General features: G+C 38.8%; 2 protein-coding genes across 2 annotated transcripts; one reads left to right on the forward strand and one right to left on the reverse strand.

Annotated features, from left to right (window-relative positions):
- Window positions 1–3,622: 3,622 nt before the first annotated feature.
- LOC140837501 (GDSL esterase/lipase At1g33811-like) lies at window positions 3,623–5,287 on the forward strand. The gene is made up of 5 exons (XM_073203719.1): window positions 3,623–3,903; window positions 4,017–4,141; window positions 4,225–4,473; window positions 4,560–4,818; window positions 4,931–5,287. The coding sequence occupies exons 1-5, from the start codon at window positions 3,624–3,626 to the stop codon at window positions 5,152–5,154; spliced, it is 1,137 nt and encodes a 378-aa protein (XP_073059820.1). The 5' UTR covers window position 3,623; the 3' UTR covers window positions 5,155–5,287.
- Window positions 5,288–5,374: 87 nt separating this feature from the next.
- LOC140837502 (GDSL esterase/lipase At1g71691-like) lies at window positions 5,375–6,969 on the reverse strand. The gene is made up of 5 exons (XM_073203720.1): window positions 6,619–6,969; window positions 6,416–6,537; window positions 6,090–6,317; window positions 5,702–5,951; window positions 5,375–5,606 (listed from the first exon to the last, which is right to left on the reverse strand). Exons 1-5 carry the CDS (start codon window positions 6,875–6,877, stop codon window positions 5,386–5,388), a joined length of 1,080 nt encoding a protein of 359 aa, XP_073059821.1. The 5' UTR covers window positions 6,878–6,969; the 3' UTR covers window positions 5,375–5,385.
- Window positions 6,970–16,646: the final 9,677 nt, after the last annotated feature.

A 16,646-nucleotide genomic window follows, 5' to 3' on the forward strand; every position in this document is an offset into this window, starting at 1 on the left:
GTCGATCAACTCTTGACACCTAATGATCGGATCCATCGAACCCACTTCGGACCTTCCGAACTCTTCGGTGCTTCCGAACCATCTTCGGTCCGTCCGATCATGACTCGGTCAAAATTACACATTAAACCTTCTTAATCACCATTAATCCGTTAATTACCCAATTTGGAATTCGGGCTACTACATTCTCCCCCCCTTAAAACGATTTCGTCCTCGAAATCAAGTTTAGAGGATGAACAAAACGAAATAACAACATCATTACCCTCAAAATCTAAGGGACAACCCATCACTAGACGCTTGGCTAAAACCGAATGATCCATCGGAGTAGAAACAGAAAGAATGACATCTAGAGAAACATGCGGTAACTTATGACGCTTAACAAATCGTCCTGGTCACCCCAACGACCTACACTTCCCTGACTACTCTCATCACCAAAGTGGTCAGCCATTGCTACAACAATAGAATGGGGAAACTAGTAAATTGGTCAACGGAAATCCCAAAACAGAAATCTATATCCCAAAATCGTACGCATGCTCTGATACCATAAATGTAGTGACCCGTTCCAGAATCACCTACTAGTCAAGAACTAAGCATGCAATTAACCTAATTAACAATAATCAGAGATAACAGCGGAAAAGTCAACAAAAATAGTTATACAACCCAATCGAATCAAAACAATACCGATAAACTAAACCCACCAGCTACTCAACGTCCTCCTCCTGCTCCTCCTGAGCTGTCCAACCTGAGGCCTGCCCCGTGGGAATGGGGTGTCCAAGAATAAACAAAACCGAGGACGTGAGCGATAAGAACGCCCAGTACAAAAGTATGAGTATACAGACCTATATGAAATGCATATGCTATGATCATGATACCGGGGTAGTCAAGAAACAGGAGTCACAAAAGGATCTCAACAATGCTCAGTCTAGAGGCGCCAAGTGGATAGTGCCGCGCGGTACACCTCTGGGTCACTGCATCCACTACAAGACAGACGTGGACCTAAAATGTCCCGGACCACCGAAGCCCTCCCGACCCGTCGGCCACTGTGTACTCTCGGTGTCCATGCGTCCACAAGACAGGGCTGAGCGGCCCCAAGATATAGCTTATCTCGAAAGAGATACAGCTCAACAGTAAAGGCTATCTCGAAGAAGATACGGCTCAACATGAAATGCAACGTGCAGTAATAAACGTGACATAATAGCATGCATCATATGACATATATCAATGCACCACATAATCATGCAACACATATAAGAATGTATACTCAACCAGGATATCTCGGATAGTACTTTCGTACCTCTATCACAGCAAGCCTAGCCTTACGCAACACCGCTAATCAGGTCTAGAACAAGCCTACGCATCAAAAACATACTCAATCAATACTACCATGCTCGACTAGCAAAACCAGTACTCCCTAGTACTACCAAGGGTTTAGGGTTTACCTTCGTCCGTCGACAGCCCTTTGATGTCGATTGCCTCGTAACTCAGACGTCGCTACGCTACCACTCCTGGCAGCTCCTGGCTATCGCTCGACCAACAACTACCCTAGAACCTTCCAAATCTCTCACTAAAGACTCAATCTCAAGAAATGGCAATACCAAAATGAGGAATTCGAGCACTATTTATAGGCCATGTTCGGATCCTCCGAACAACACTTCGGAACGTCCGAACGCTACGTGTCCATTGGCTCTTGACAGCTCATGATCGGATCCTCCGATCATACACTTCGGACCGTCCGAACATGCACGTGTCCAGCTGCTCTTGACACCTCATGATCGGATCCACCGAACCTACACTTCGGAACGTCCGAACTCCCACGTGTCGATCAACTCTTGACACCTAATGATCGGATCCATCGAACCCACTTCGGACCTTCCGAACTCTTCGGTGCTTCCGAACCATCTTCGGTCCGTCCGATCATGACTCGGTCAAAATTACACATTAAACCTTCTTAATCACCATTAATCCGTTAATTACCCAATTTGGAATTCGGGCTACTACAATGACCCTTAAAACACGACGATTGATTTGAGATTTGGGATTTGATGGCGCTTCGTCGACGCTATCATACGAGTATCCCTTATTGAGGCCGGTGTGCCAGCTCGAGCATTGATTTGATAGCGATTCGTTTGATTTTGACATGTGCTCAATGGATGGGCATTTGACCTGATACCTCTACGACATACATGCATTGTATACCATATATCATTGTTTAGATACTTGTGGTATATATGATGGTTGTTTCATACAGAGCTTTGCTCAGCCCCAAGGGGGGCTGTTATTGTCTTTGTGTGTGGACAATGGCAGGTACTCCAAGATATCAGGAGACCGGATAGGGTACTTCTGGAGGGAGTCACAGTTTGAGTTGAGGTTTATATTTTGTTCCCAGTATATACGTATATGTATTTATATACCGGGACATGTCCCGAGGATATGAGTTGTTTGTATATGATTGGTTTTGATTACGTGTGGGCATGTTTATGATGTGAGATTAAATACTATTTTTAGTATTTTAATTATAAAAGAAATATTTTGGGCTCATTGTAAAGAAATTTTAAACTCGTTTTCCGCTGTAATTAGTTAACCCTAATCAGATTGTGTTGTAATAACGATTATGAGCTAAAGACCCCACATGACATTTGATTAATTGAATTTTTTTAATATTCTAAAGTTTAAAATAATTATAAATTCAAAAATTTTATTATTATTTAAATATAGTTTTTAAATTGACTAATATTATAAATAATTTGATTATTATTGATAATATTTTAATTTTTATTATATTATTTTTTAACCGTAATATTATCATTGTTATTAACCATTATTTTTTATTCAAATTTGTGTTACTATTTTAATTGATTATCAAAATAAATGCATATTTATGTTATTATCGAATTTTAAATATTTTCTATAATATTAATCGATTTTGATTGTTTTCAAAAATTGAAATTAATGAAATTTTAATCATAAATATAATATTTTAATTTTATTATAAATTTTTAAATAAATAAATTCTAAATTATTTATTTATTTATTTATTCAATCATTTTAAGAATATATTACTAATTAATATATGACGAGACTATTTTAGTAATAACAATAAAATTAATAAAAATAATCAAGCAATTTAAAATCATGTCAAACTTCATATAATCTATCACTATGTGTTATTTATCGTTACTATTCATTTTATAATCACTATTATTATATATCATTTACTTATCCTATCACACGAACCAAACGATGCATAATAATCCAACTAATCCGGTTGTAATTTGATGTATTTCGGTAAATTTTTAAAATTTCAATTTCAATCTCCTAAATCCATGAATCTCTCTTAACAAATCTCACCTCGCATCAAATTAAGAGCATGAACACTAATGTTATGTTTCCGAAGAAGCTAAAGATAAGGCACCATACATCACCTTTTTTTTAGTGAAAATCTTGAAATTGTACCCACACATTTTTGCTAAAGAAAATCGTAATAACTACACACCCAATCCATTGTTCTAAATCACGAGACATAAGATGTTTTACTGCTGTTCCAACGCACATACAGAAAGCATTCGTGAAATACAGCTAAAAAGACTGCCTTTTCAGCATATATATACAGGCAGCTACATTCATGCATGCATACACAGTATGAATTATTAGAACAAAATATGGAAAAGTTGAGTGGTTTGTGGCTTGTTCTGAATTTGTGGTGTTTAGCAATAATTTCTTCACAGCCTATCGATCAAGTTCCCCAAGTGCCTTGCTTCTTCATATTCGGCGATTCGTTGGTCGACAACGGCAATAACAACGAGATACTCACTCTTGCTCGATCAAATTACGATCCTTATGGCATTGATTTCTCGCAAGGCGCCACCGGACGCTTCACCAATGGCCGTACTTTCGTCGATATCTTAGGTACTATCTAACAACAGAACAACTATATTCCTGTATATGTAATCTCTGTAGAACATGTATGCTAATTACTAAGATTGATTATATGGCTTAGTTGTCTTTGTTTCTTTTTTCAGCTCAACTGTTGGGTTTTCCAAACTACATCCCACCAAACTCCAGGACTATGGGCCGAGAAATACTTCGAGGAGTAAATTATGCGTCAGGAGCTTCCGGGATTCGCGACGAAACTGGAAATAATTTGGTCGTTACACATTAACTGCAATGCTGCATGTTACTGCTATGTCTATTAGATTTTTATCTTGAGTATCTGATCATATAATGCAGGGTGATCACATGTCAATGACCCAACAAATTGGTAGCTTTGCTAGGACTGTGCAGCTGATGATTAGGTTCTTTCAAGGAGATGTTGCTGCAGCAGGAAACTATCTTAACAAGTGCATATTTTACTCTGGACTGGGAAGCAACGACTATCTCAACAATTATTTTATGACCGACTACTATTCCACGAGTTCAAACTACACCCCTAGTGCTTATGCAGCTGCTCTCATTCAAGATTATTCGAAACAGTTAACGGTACTGTGCATTTCTTCATTAGTTTATAATGATCTTTTACAAGTATGTGTATATGTATATGTGCGCGTGAGTGTCTGTGTCTTTAGGAATTATACAACTTGGGAGCGCGAAAAGTGGCGGTGGCATCAGTTGGAAATATAGGATGCATACCGTACCATCTAGCACGATACAATGGCAATGACAGCAAGTGTAATGAAGAAATCAACAGGGCTGTTGAACTCTTTGATGTCGGTCTTAAGAACTTGGTCGATAGATTCAACAAAGGTCAGCTTCGAGGGGCGAAGTTCGTTTATCTGGATTCATCTCAAGCCAGCCAAGAGTTGATTCTGAACGCAAAATCTTATGGTGCATACATTTACACATAGAGTTTCATAATCCTTTTGGTGATTGAAAATTGGATGAAATCTTTTTTTCCAAATTCTTACTGTAGTTTTCTTTTGTGAATACTTGGGGATAGGATTCGAAGTGTTTGACAAGGGTTGTTGCGGAGTGGGAAAAAACAATGGCCAGATAACATGCCTTCCTCTTCAAACGCCATGCGAAGATCGCGGTAAGTACGTTTTCTGGGATGCATTTCATCCCACCGAAAACGTCAACATTTTGCTCGCCAAGAACGCTTACAGTTCCAAGTCTAAATCATTTGCTTATCCGATTAATATACAGCAGTTAGCCATGCTTTAAGATTCAAGTTTCACTATAGTTGAGTTTGATTTGAATATGTAAAATGTTAATCTGGATTATGTAGCTTGCTACTTCTCTCTGTTCGTGTTGAAATGTTATAATCAATGGACTCAATCGTAGTCATGAATTCTTACTTTCCTCCATAACAAAATACCTAAATCTTTCTGCCATCACAAGTTAGAAGTACATCCATTTAGCTAGCTATTATAAAAAAAGACAGGTGAAATTCTCTCAAAGATTGGCTAGTTGCTCTATGTTGATGGGATAAACAAAATCCGCATTTCCATTGAAGGCACTCTGACCAAACAAGACATTAACCGCTTCCGTCGGGTGGTATGCATCCCAGAATATGTATCGTCTCCTGATCGGACACGGCGTCTGTAATGGAAGACAAGTGATCTGCCCTCTGTTCCTCCCAATGCCACAGCACCCACGATTCACCACGCTAAATCCTATGACATAGAGAATACTGAAAATTAACAAGACAATGCTTTCAAATAATTAACTTCAAGTCTTGATCATAGAAATGGATTCATCTTTTCAGTACCATATGATCTAGCATTTGCTAGGAGATCTTGAAACATGTTGGCGATATCGATGTACATGAATCTAGAGCCTGGCAGATTAGAACTGAGGCTGTTGATCATAGCCTTTGCGTTTGCGTTAAATGGAAGCACAAGCTGGTTAACTTCTTGTGAACATGTGCCATCCCTGCTTTGAGCAAGAATGCTTGGAATACAGCCCATTAATCCAACCCCTGCTATTACAAATTTCCTAGCTCCAAGATTATATAATCTCTGCATTCACATTAACACAAAAATAAAGAAACGATGAGGAGTTTGCTCGAAGGACTTCGAATTTGAGACATATATCCTAGCTTTGATTTTTCCTCAAGAATTCTAGTAAATGGGAATTAACCCCAACATGTGTCTTACTGAGAGTTGCTGGGAATACTGATGAACCAAGAGATCTGCATATTGTTGACCATTGTACCGATTCTTTGTATCGTAATTTGGCATGAGGTAGTTGTTGAGGTAGTCATTGCTGCCTACCCCAACAAAGAAAATGCACTTTGCTAAGTCCTCTGCAGCAAGATTTCCTGTCATTTGATCAAGAGTATTCTCGAAGTTTTTGATTTGTTGATTAAATGGAATCCGACCAACCTGTACATCATCCATCAAAGTCCCACAATTAATTCCCACCTTAATCTAACTTACAGCATATGCAATAAAGAAACCAAGTTATAAAATCAGTTGCTCACGAAATTTCTGCCTGTATCATCAAGAATACCAGCTGCAGCAGAGGCATAATTAACACCAAACCGCGCTTGATCACCGGAAGCCACAGAATGAGCAGGAATGAGTGGAAGTCCAAGCGATTCGGCTGTACGAAAACATTGTTGGCTTGGATCCATGATATACAAATCTTTGTACAATAAAATACTGATCTACATATATACATTACCAATTGTATCGACCATGGTGTAACCATTGGAAAATCTTCCAGTGGGACCGCCATTAAAATCAATGCCGTAAGGAAGATAATTGGCTTTAGCAAAAGAAGGCATGTCATTGTTGTTGCCATTGTCTATAAGAGAGTCGCCGAATATAAACATGGCGGGCACCAAGGCAGCCCTTGCAAGACTGAAATTTGCGCCCAGAACCAACACCGCCGCCGCCACGGAAAACCTTGAGTCGTCAAGCCGCCGCCCACCTGCAGCCATTTCTAAGTGTGTTGGTGTACTGTTAGGGATCCATGGTGGTTTTATGGATGGAGGTAATAAGTTTAATAGGCGGATGGGAGGAAGGAGGTGGTTACTGGTTAGGGGAGGAGTAAATGAAGAGTGTGCTCTTGCAGTAAACACATGCATGCAATAATTTCTACCATATCATAATATATATTTGCATGTTGCTCTTTTAAATGTAAATAATAATACCAATTCCAATTAGTATATGATATAATTGGCATTCTTGGGTTTTAGATTAATTTCTCTTTGTTTGGGTAATCTCGTACAATTCTGTCATGTTCGTTATCATGTTTTGAATTTGAGCTACTACACACTTGAAAATGCACGCATGCCTCAAAGGATAAAGGTACGTAATTGATGAAGAAATTTTTTTTTCTAATATTTTGATTGTGGTCAATCTGCCACACACACAAAAATAAATATTATTTATTATTTTAAAATTTAATAAGCAAACAACCAGTAGCTAGATTGTATGAATTGAATAATATATATATAAATAAATTGTAGCAATTAAATGTATAATTGTTGTAGGTCGGCATAAATTTTAAATAAATGAATAAATAAAAACTAATTTAAAATTAAAATATATTATATTAGCATATAGCTTCAAAATAAATATTCTTTAAGTGACAGATTAAATACATTTGTCAAAGTGAAGATAAATTATTGGATAAGTTGGTGATAAATACCTAAACTCAAACTCAACTTTATCCTCACTCTCTATACCCAAAAAACTTTATTCAAACTCCCTAATATAAAAAATGACAAAAATACCCTTATATGTGTTAAATTTAATGATTGATTTACTGGGGGCAATGAAATGGTATCAGAGCCTAGGTAAAATTATTTCAAACATAAAAATTTATTATTACATAAGTAATTAAATGTTTGAAGAGGAGAATTTCTCAAATAATATAAATCCAAACCTTTGTTCGAGATTTGATTATTTGTAGGATTTATTACAAAAATTTGGGATATTTGAAACAGGAAGCTCTACCAAAGTTAGATATTAAGTGTAAGGTCCAAAATTAAGACGATGTAATCTAACTACATGCAAATATAGGAAATATTAAAAAAAAATTCTAGTACTTTTTAAGCAAAAAAAAGGAAGACGCTTTAGTTGGTATCAGAGCAAAGGTCCTGTAAAGGGTTATGCCACATCAGCGTCGGAAAGATCAGTCGTCAAGCCTCAAAGTTGTAATTTTTACATGCTTTATTTGATTTAATATGTTGTTACCTGCATGACGATATGACTATTATGTTTATGATACATGTTTATTAGCTTTTTGAGTATTTATGATTTGCATGCTTAAATTGCTAATTGGATTAAGACAGGTCACATGATTAGATAACTTAGATTTAAATGCATGTTGGTTACGTTAGAATTTGGAAAACATTCAGATAAAATGCCTCCTAGACGCGCTCCCTTTATTGAGAATCAGGAAGAGAACAGTGTTAATCGTCGAGGGAATAGTCAAAGGAATGCACCACCACCACCACCACCACTAGATGCTGCTACTCGTGCTCTTGAGGGGATGGCTCGTCTCTTCGAGCAGCAGTTACAGCAACAGCAGTTACAACAGCAGCAGTTACAACAGATGCAACAACAGCAGTTGCAACAGGCGCCTAGGCCACATCACGACATTTATGATAAGTTCCGGAGGCTAGGGCCGAAGGAATTTTCTGGCACTACCGACCTTTTTGTTGCAGAGGGATGGATTCGTTCTGTTGAGGTACACTTTCGCTATTTAGATATAGGAGATGCGGACCGTGTGAGGTGTACCACTTACCTGCTGAGGGATGACGCTTCTTTATGGTGGGAAGGACCCTGCTACACTTACTTGGGCTCAATTTAAAACGATATTCTATGAGAAGTATTTTACGGCTGCTGTTAGAGGACGGCTGAAGAGAGAGTTTATGAGCCTCCGTCAGGGAGACTCGACTGTTGCAGAGTTTGTCAAAAAATTTGATAGGGGTTGTCACTTTGTACCCCTTATTGCCAGGGATGCTGAAGAGAAGTTTAGGCACTTTATGGATGCTTTGTGACCTACTATACGAGATAAGGTTATGATGATGCGTCCTGTGGATCATGCCACAATAGTTACCTATGCATATCAGGCTGAACAATCCTTGAAAGACAGTGACTTTGAGCTACAAAGCAAGAGGCAACTACACCAAAGTAACAATCAGTCGAATAAGAAACCATATACGGGCCCTCCTAGACCTCAAGGGCCTCAAAAACCCCAAGGTCCAGTCAAGAAGCCAGCTCCACCTAAGCCACAAAATCCTGGAGCACCGAAGCCTTCTGAAAGGCAACCATGCAAAGAGTGCAACCGTCTCCATCTTGGAAAATGTGAATGGGGATCATTTAAATGTTTCTACTGCAAGGAGGCTGGACACAAGGCTAACGATTGCCCAAAGAGGAAAGCAGTTACTACGGCCTGAGCTTATGTTATGAATGCCGAGGAAGCTGAGGAAGAGGCAGACACTACACTCATCACGGGTAACCTAGTCATTTAACATTTTTATATTGTTTATTATTGCATGAAATGTTAAATTGGTTATTTAAATTGTATTGAGAACAAGAGTTAACCTAGTAGGAATTAGGTTACATGTTCTACTTAGTTGGATTTAAGTTGTGAACATATAAACCATAGAAAATGATATGAATTTTGTGTCTTATTTTATGTGAAGGATGTAATGATCCCAAATAAAAATTTTAGGGCCAAAATTAAATAAAATCATAACTAAGGGATTTCTAAGGGATTTCGAAATTTTGGGGGATTAAATGTGTAATTTCGAAAATATGAGGTCTTTAATGCAATTTTCGAAAGACAAGGACCTAAAAGCAATTACCGAATTCTTAAGGACCATGAAAGTAATTTTAAAAAACTTTAAGGGTTAAAATGAAAATTTCGAAAATATAAGGACTTTAATGTGCTTATCCGAAATTTTTGGGGATTAAAATGCAAATTTCAAAAAATTGAAGGGCTAAAATGCAATTTTCCATAAATGCTTAAGTTCAACACGCAACCTACATATAACTTGGTAACTAATGATAACAAATCCTTAAGTTTCCACATGAAAAGATTTTAAAGATATTTTCACCGCAGGGAGGATCATAATTCTAGGTATAGCTACCTATGCATTGCTAGATTCAGGAGATACACATTCTTTTATATCTGAAACCTTCATCAAAAGACTGAAAATTACTCCTCAAGATATGGGTTTGGGTTTCAAAGTTTCTATTCCATCCGGTGATCAAATGCTCACGTCTAAGATTGTTAAGAATCTGGAGCTTCGTTTATTCAAAGATGTTGTTCGGGCAGATCTTATTGTGCTTCCTATTCCCGAATTCGATATTATACTTGGGATGGATTGGTTATCAGCGAATGGAGCTTATCTAGCATGTGTCACTACTACGCATGAATCCATTAGTCAGAAGTTAGAAGATGTTGATATTGTGAGAGATTTTCCTAGCGTATTTCCTGATTACGTTTCTGGTATTCCGCCGGATCGTGAAGTGGAATTTTCTATTGATCTAATGCCGGGCACAGTTCCTATATCAAAGGCACCTTATCGTCTAGCACCTGCCGAAATGAAAGAGCTAAAATATCAAATCCAAGAATTACTAGACAAAGATTTCATTCGCCCTAGTTACTCTCCATGGGGCGCTCCGGTATTATTTTTGAAAAAGAAAGATGGTAGCATGCATCTTTGCATTGATTATCGAGAGCTTAATAGGGTCACTATCAAAAATAAGTATCCACTGCCAAGAATTGAAGATTTATTTGATCAGTTGCAAGGAGCATCGGTATTTTCTAAGATTGATCTGCGATCTGGATACCCTCAATTGAAAGTAAAAGAGTCAAGTGTCCACAAGACGGCATTTCGCACGAGATATGGGCACTATGAGTTTATGGTCATGCCATTCGGGTTGACCAATGCGCCAGCGATCTTCATGGATCTCATGAATCACATATTTCAGCCGTATCTGGATCAGTATTAGCCGGAGAAACCAAAGAATCAGTCCTAGCCGGAGAATCTCTTAGCGAGATAGGCAGAAGAATGACTACCCTTTTTAAAGCACAATTTATAGGTGAAGACTATTTTAACAGTCAAGATACAGAGAAGAAAAATAAATACAATCAAGCTCTGTATAGTCTTGAATTACATGACATATGTTTAGTGGATGAACATATTATGTTATTTATTAAATATAGATGGAATTCAGAGGTTGAAGAAGACAATGCAGCTTTTTTTGGCAAAATGCCAAGCCACTGTAGAGAAATGCTAATAAGGAATATGTCCCCGGGAATCCAGATACATTGACACGAAGAGCCTCTTTTCTCAAAGAAAATTTGGCAGAATGGTGTCATATGGCAGCATTACAAAAGAATTATGAACGACTAAGGGTATTAACAAATGTACTCCTTTGTGTTATAAGGAAAATGATCTTCCAACAATTATTGGAAGTAAACCACAAAAGAAAAAGAGGAAAAGTTTTATATCTCATCCTTATGCTAGAAGTGGAAGAAGTTCTTAGAAACCAAAAACAGTGTAGTCCAAACAAAAGGCCAGATCTTACAAATCTGGACAAAGAAGTAGACTAACAAGAAGTAGAACATCATCTCAAGCATCGAGTACATCTCGAAATACAGAAAGAACACCTACAAAGAAAACTTTCAGAAGAGCTCACACCCAAGCGCATGAAAGTTTCAAGGATTGTAATTACTGTACATGTGGAGCAAGAGGTCATATTTCAACTAACTATCCAGAAAATGAAAAAAAAGGAAGAAAATGTTTCCATCCAACCCTGGATATTGAAGAAGCAGTTTATTATCAAGATCTTATTCAAATATACAGGTTTGAGGATACTGCCTCAGACGAAAGTATATATGAAGAAAAAAAAGTCTTAAGTCAGGAAGAATCTGATGGAACAAAATCGGAATCTGACTGAAGACGAGGTGTTCCGACACGAAACACGTGAATATTTTAGCTAGACAACAATATCACATAACATGGTTCACATGATTATGAGAGAAAATCCTAGTCTTCAGAGATATCAATGATTCTTTGTAGGACATGTATAAAAATTATTAGAAAGTTTTGGCATAAGAAACAGAAAGCATAATATAATATATAAAGTTTCCAGAAGGGTAATGGCGATTCATATTAAGGAGGAATAATAAAAAAATCAAGGAAAAATAATAAAAACTCAAGATAGAAGTAGCATGAACAATGTCCTGGATTCATATCGGAGCGATCCAGATTATGAAAAAGACTACTTTTAAAGAAGGAATAGATTTTGTAATGCCCCGAACACTGAGTGATCATTCTAAATTGATAGATATGCTATGAATAATGTGCATAGAGATAAGAAATAAGAGATGAAGAAGTTTGGCTTAAAATATAGAATTATGCCATTGTAATTCGAAGGCACACCGCACCCGCGGTGCAATGGGCAGAAAGTTGGTAAAATTCCCGTAGCCACACCGCACCCGCGGTGGTGCGACCGCACCCGCGGTCGTGCAGCGACCGCACCCGCGGTCCTCGAAATTCAGAAAATGCAAGATGTGCCGTGAGCACAGCGCACCCGCGCTCCTTAAGTCACCGCACCCGCGGTCATGCGTGGAGATTGAAAAATAATAACACTTGTACATAACCATGCAATATGATGTGCTGGTCGCTTCTCCTTCATCTCAGAATGCTGAGATCGAGAAATGCAAGATGTGTCGTGAGCACAGCGCACCCGCGCTCCTTAAGTCACCGCACCCGCGGTCATGCGTGGAGATTGAAAAATAATAACACTTGTACATAACCATGCAATATGATGTGCTGGTCGCTTCTCCTTCATCTCAGAATGCTGAGATCGAGAGTTTGACAGGGAGAAAACCTTCATTTCCTTTCCATCTTAGACTTGTGATTTTGAAGGATTTAGCCATCCGATTTTCATTCCGAGTTGAGATTCTTGTTCCTCGCGTTAAGAGCTATAAGGTGATGTAAGTTTTATTCGATTCCTGCATGATTTGAGATATAGGTGTTGGAGGAACTTTAATATGTTCATAGATATGTGTTCTTGTGATGATTTTGAACATATATTCGAAACCGGATCGAAGAAATAACATTGTATGCATTTATTATGAATTCCAGCATGTTTAGAACTAAATTATGCAGATTTTGGATAATAGCATATGGCTATGATAATGATTACGGGTTGAGAATTAAGATGTATTGCTATATGTTGTGAGTTGGACTGATCGGTATTGAGAAATCATGTCGTTATGCCGTCAGATTGTGCCAAGATTACGTATAGAATTAGATAGGTGTTGAATGGAGTTGGGAATTGATATTGTATGTCTGTACATTGCCATTTCAGATTTGGAGTGACAGAGTTTATATCCCGACTTCGAGACTTCGATTTAATTCAACAAGAAAGGTATAAACCATGTTGTTTGGGAAGCCACAACTCAAATAAGATATTATTTGAGTTTCCCCAAATCAAAATCACATACTAGAATTGTTGTATTTATTTGTAACATGTTATGACTTGTTTATAGAATTATATTCAAATCTTGTTACAGGAGTTTGCTGTGATTATAGCATTGTATTCAAGCATGTAAGATTAATATGATATTCAGATATGAATACGAGCATGCTTTGTTACAGGTTGATAATCATTGCATTTAAGATAGGAGAGTCGTTGACAGTCATTGTCAACTATCTAGATGTTCGGTGTATCTCAGCGTAGGAGTAGTCATTACTCTTATTGCAGCCGTTGATACAGTTCTGACCGAAATCTAGGAATAAGACGTACAGTCACCCCGATTGGGAGGGTAGGTGACAGCCATTGACGTCTTATTCACACCGGGATCCCTAGAGTTCTAGTCGAGTCGAGTCCAGACATGGTTTGATTCGCATTGCATTGCCTATGCATATGATGTTATTTATGATAGCATGTTTCATGTTTAATTGATTATATGCTTGTATACATGTTTATATTGGGATTTGTTCTCACCGGAGTTTCCGGCTGTTGTTATGTCTGTATGTGTGCATAAAAACAGGTGGGGCAGGATCTGGGTCACGCAGAGGATGAGAGATGGACATAGCGTGGTGATCTCGGGCTTAGCAGAAGGACTAGTAGTTGTACTTTTATCATGTACTGTATTTAATTACTAGTTGTTAACTAAGAATGGAACAAGACATGTTTGTACCTTACGTTTGTACATTATGTTTGTTAAATAAATAAAGACTTTATGTTTGTGTATATACATTAGATTTAATGTGAAAAGCGAAAAATTTGACCCACTTTTATATTAATGATCCATTGAATCCCAAAGAAAAAGTTAGAGCCCGGGTCCCCACAACAGGTGGTATCAGAGCCATAGGTTCTGTAGACTAAGATAGGATAGAATGAGCGGGGTAGATCGAGTCTTCTTCCTTGCTCTATGATGTGCTAGCATGTTTATTTCGTTCCTTGTTACATGTTGTTCGTTATTTGATTGATTACAGCATGTATTGGTTAAGACTGATTCAGAACCGATTCTAGATCAGAGGTAACTGACTAGAGGAGGGCTGAGACAGTTGTATATCTTGTGTACTAATCAGTTGGATTATTAGATACATGCCTCCTAGAAGAGCCGCCGTTCCTTTACGACCACCAGCGCCAGAGCAGGGTTGCACATCCGGAGATACGATGGACGTCACTGCTACGCCCATGGAGACTCTATTAAAGCGATTCCAGTCATTCCGACCACCGACCCTCAAGGGTACAGAAAATGCAATCGAATGTGAAAGCTGGTTGGAGGATATCGAAATGTTATTCGAGTCTCTGGAATATAGTGACGAGAAGCGAGTAAAACTCATTGGCCATCAACTGCAAGACGTGGCTAAGTATTGGTGGGTGAATATAAGGAGAGCACTGGAACAGCGTGGCACTGAGGTTACATGGAAAGCATTCAAGACAGAGTTTTATCAGCGATTCTTTCCTGTATCCTACCGTAAAGATAAAGGCGCTGAATTTGCAAACCTGAGGCAAGGGCAATTGAATATTGAAGAGTACGTTACTAAATTTTCTTCCTTGCTTCGCTTTGCACCTCACGTTTCAGGTAATGATGAGGCCATGGCAGATCAGTTTATAAACGGCTTAAATCCTGATGTCTTTACATTGGTTAATACCGGGAGACCCAATAATTTCGCTGAAGCATTGAACCGTGCCAAAGGAGCAGAAGCAGGGTTGCTGAGACAACGGAGTGTTCCGTATGTGGCTCCGAGTCCAAGACCGCCACTACCTCCAGCACAACATCCTCCTAGATTTGATAGCGGCGGTAGTAGCAGCGGGCGGAAGGATCCGTTAAAAGCAAAGGGCAAACAGTTTAAGAGGGCAGGGAGCAGTTCTTCGAGCTCCAGCGGGTCAAGACAGAGAGGTCTTGGCCAGGGTTTAGAGGCGATGAGTGGATATTGCAGTACGTGTGGAGGTAAGCATGCCACAGAACAGTGTCAAGGTGTAGTGGGCAGATGTAACATATGCAAGCAACCGGGACATTATGCCAAGGTCTGTCCTCAGAAAAGTGGTGCATCGAGATTCCAGGCTGCAGGGTCGTCTGCCTCAGTGACTCAGCCCGAGAGGCAAGCTTCATCTGTTCACTCATTTCAGCCGCCACCTGCACAGATCCAGCCTCGAGCCAGAGGTGGCCAGACAGGGAGTCAGCCTCAGAGACAACAGGCTCAAGTATTTGCCTTGACTGAAGAGCAAGCCCAGGATGCCCCAGATGATGTCATAGCAGGTAACTGTTCTCTTTGCGGTTATCCTGCTTATATATTGATAGATACGGGTGCATCGCATACATTCATTTCAGAACGATTTGCATTATTGCATTCTTTGCCTGTTGAGTCTTTGTTAGATGTGGTGTCTATTATTTCTCCGTTGGGAAGTGGTTTGATAGTTGTGACCACGGTTAGACATTGCATCTTACGGTTTGAGGGTCATGAAATTGATCTAGACTGCATAGTACTCGGGTTAGATGATTTTGATTGTATTGTTGGAATTGACATGTTAACAAAGTACAGAGCCACCGTGGATTGTTTCCACAAGATTGTCAGATTCAGACCAGAAATGGCAGAGGAGTGGAAATTCTACGGAAAGGGTTCCAGATCTCGGATTCCCTTGATTTCGGCTTTGTCTATGAATAAGTTGTTACAGAAAGGAGCAGATGGATTCCTTGTGTATGCTGTAGATATATAGAAATCTAGCCCGACATTGGCAGATTTACCAGTAGTACGAGAATTTGCAGATGTGTTTCCAGAAGAGATTCCAGGGTTACCTCCAGTGCGAGAGGTAGATTTTAGTATCGATTTGATTCCAGGTACCACTCCTATTTCGAGAGCTCCGTATAGGATGGCACCGATAGAGTTGAAGTAATTAAAGGCACAGTTGGAAGATCTTCTAGCCAAGGGATATATCAGACCTAGTGTATCTCCTTGGGGCGCTCCGGTACTATTCGTGCGAAAGAAAGATGGATCGATGCGGTTATGTATTGATTACAGGCAACTGAATAAGGCGACGATAAAGAATAAGTATCCTTTGCCTAGAATTGATGATTTATTTGATCAGTTGCAGGGATCCTCTGTTTATTCTAAGATTGACTTGCGATCCGGATATCATCAGCTTCGAGTTCGAGATGTAGACATACCGAAAACAGCATTTCGAACCAGGTATGGGCAGTACGAATTTATTGTCATGCCT

This window comes from Primulina eburnea, chromosome 7, assembly GCF_022965805.1.
Source record: "Primulina eburnea isolate SZY01 chromosome 7, ASM2296580v1, whole genome shotgun sequence".
Taxonomy (NCBI): domain Eukaryota; kingdom Viridiplantae; phylum Streptophyta; class Magnoliopsida; order Lamiales; family Gesneriaceae; genus Primulina; species Primulina eburnea.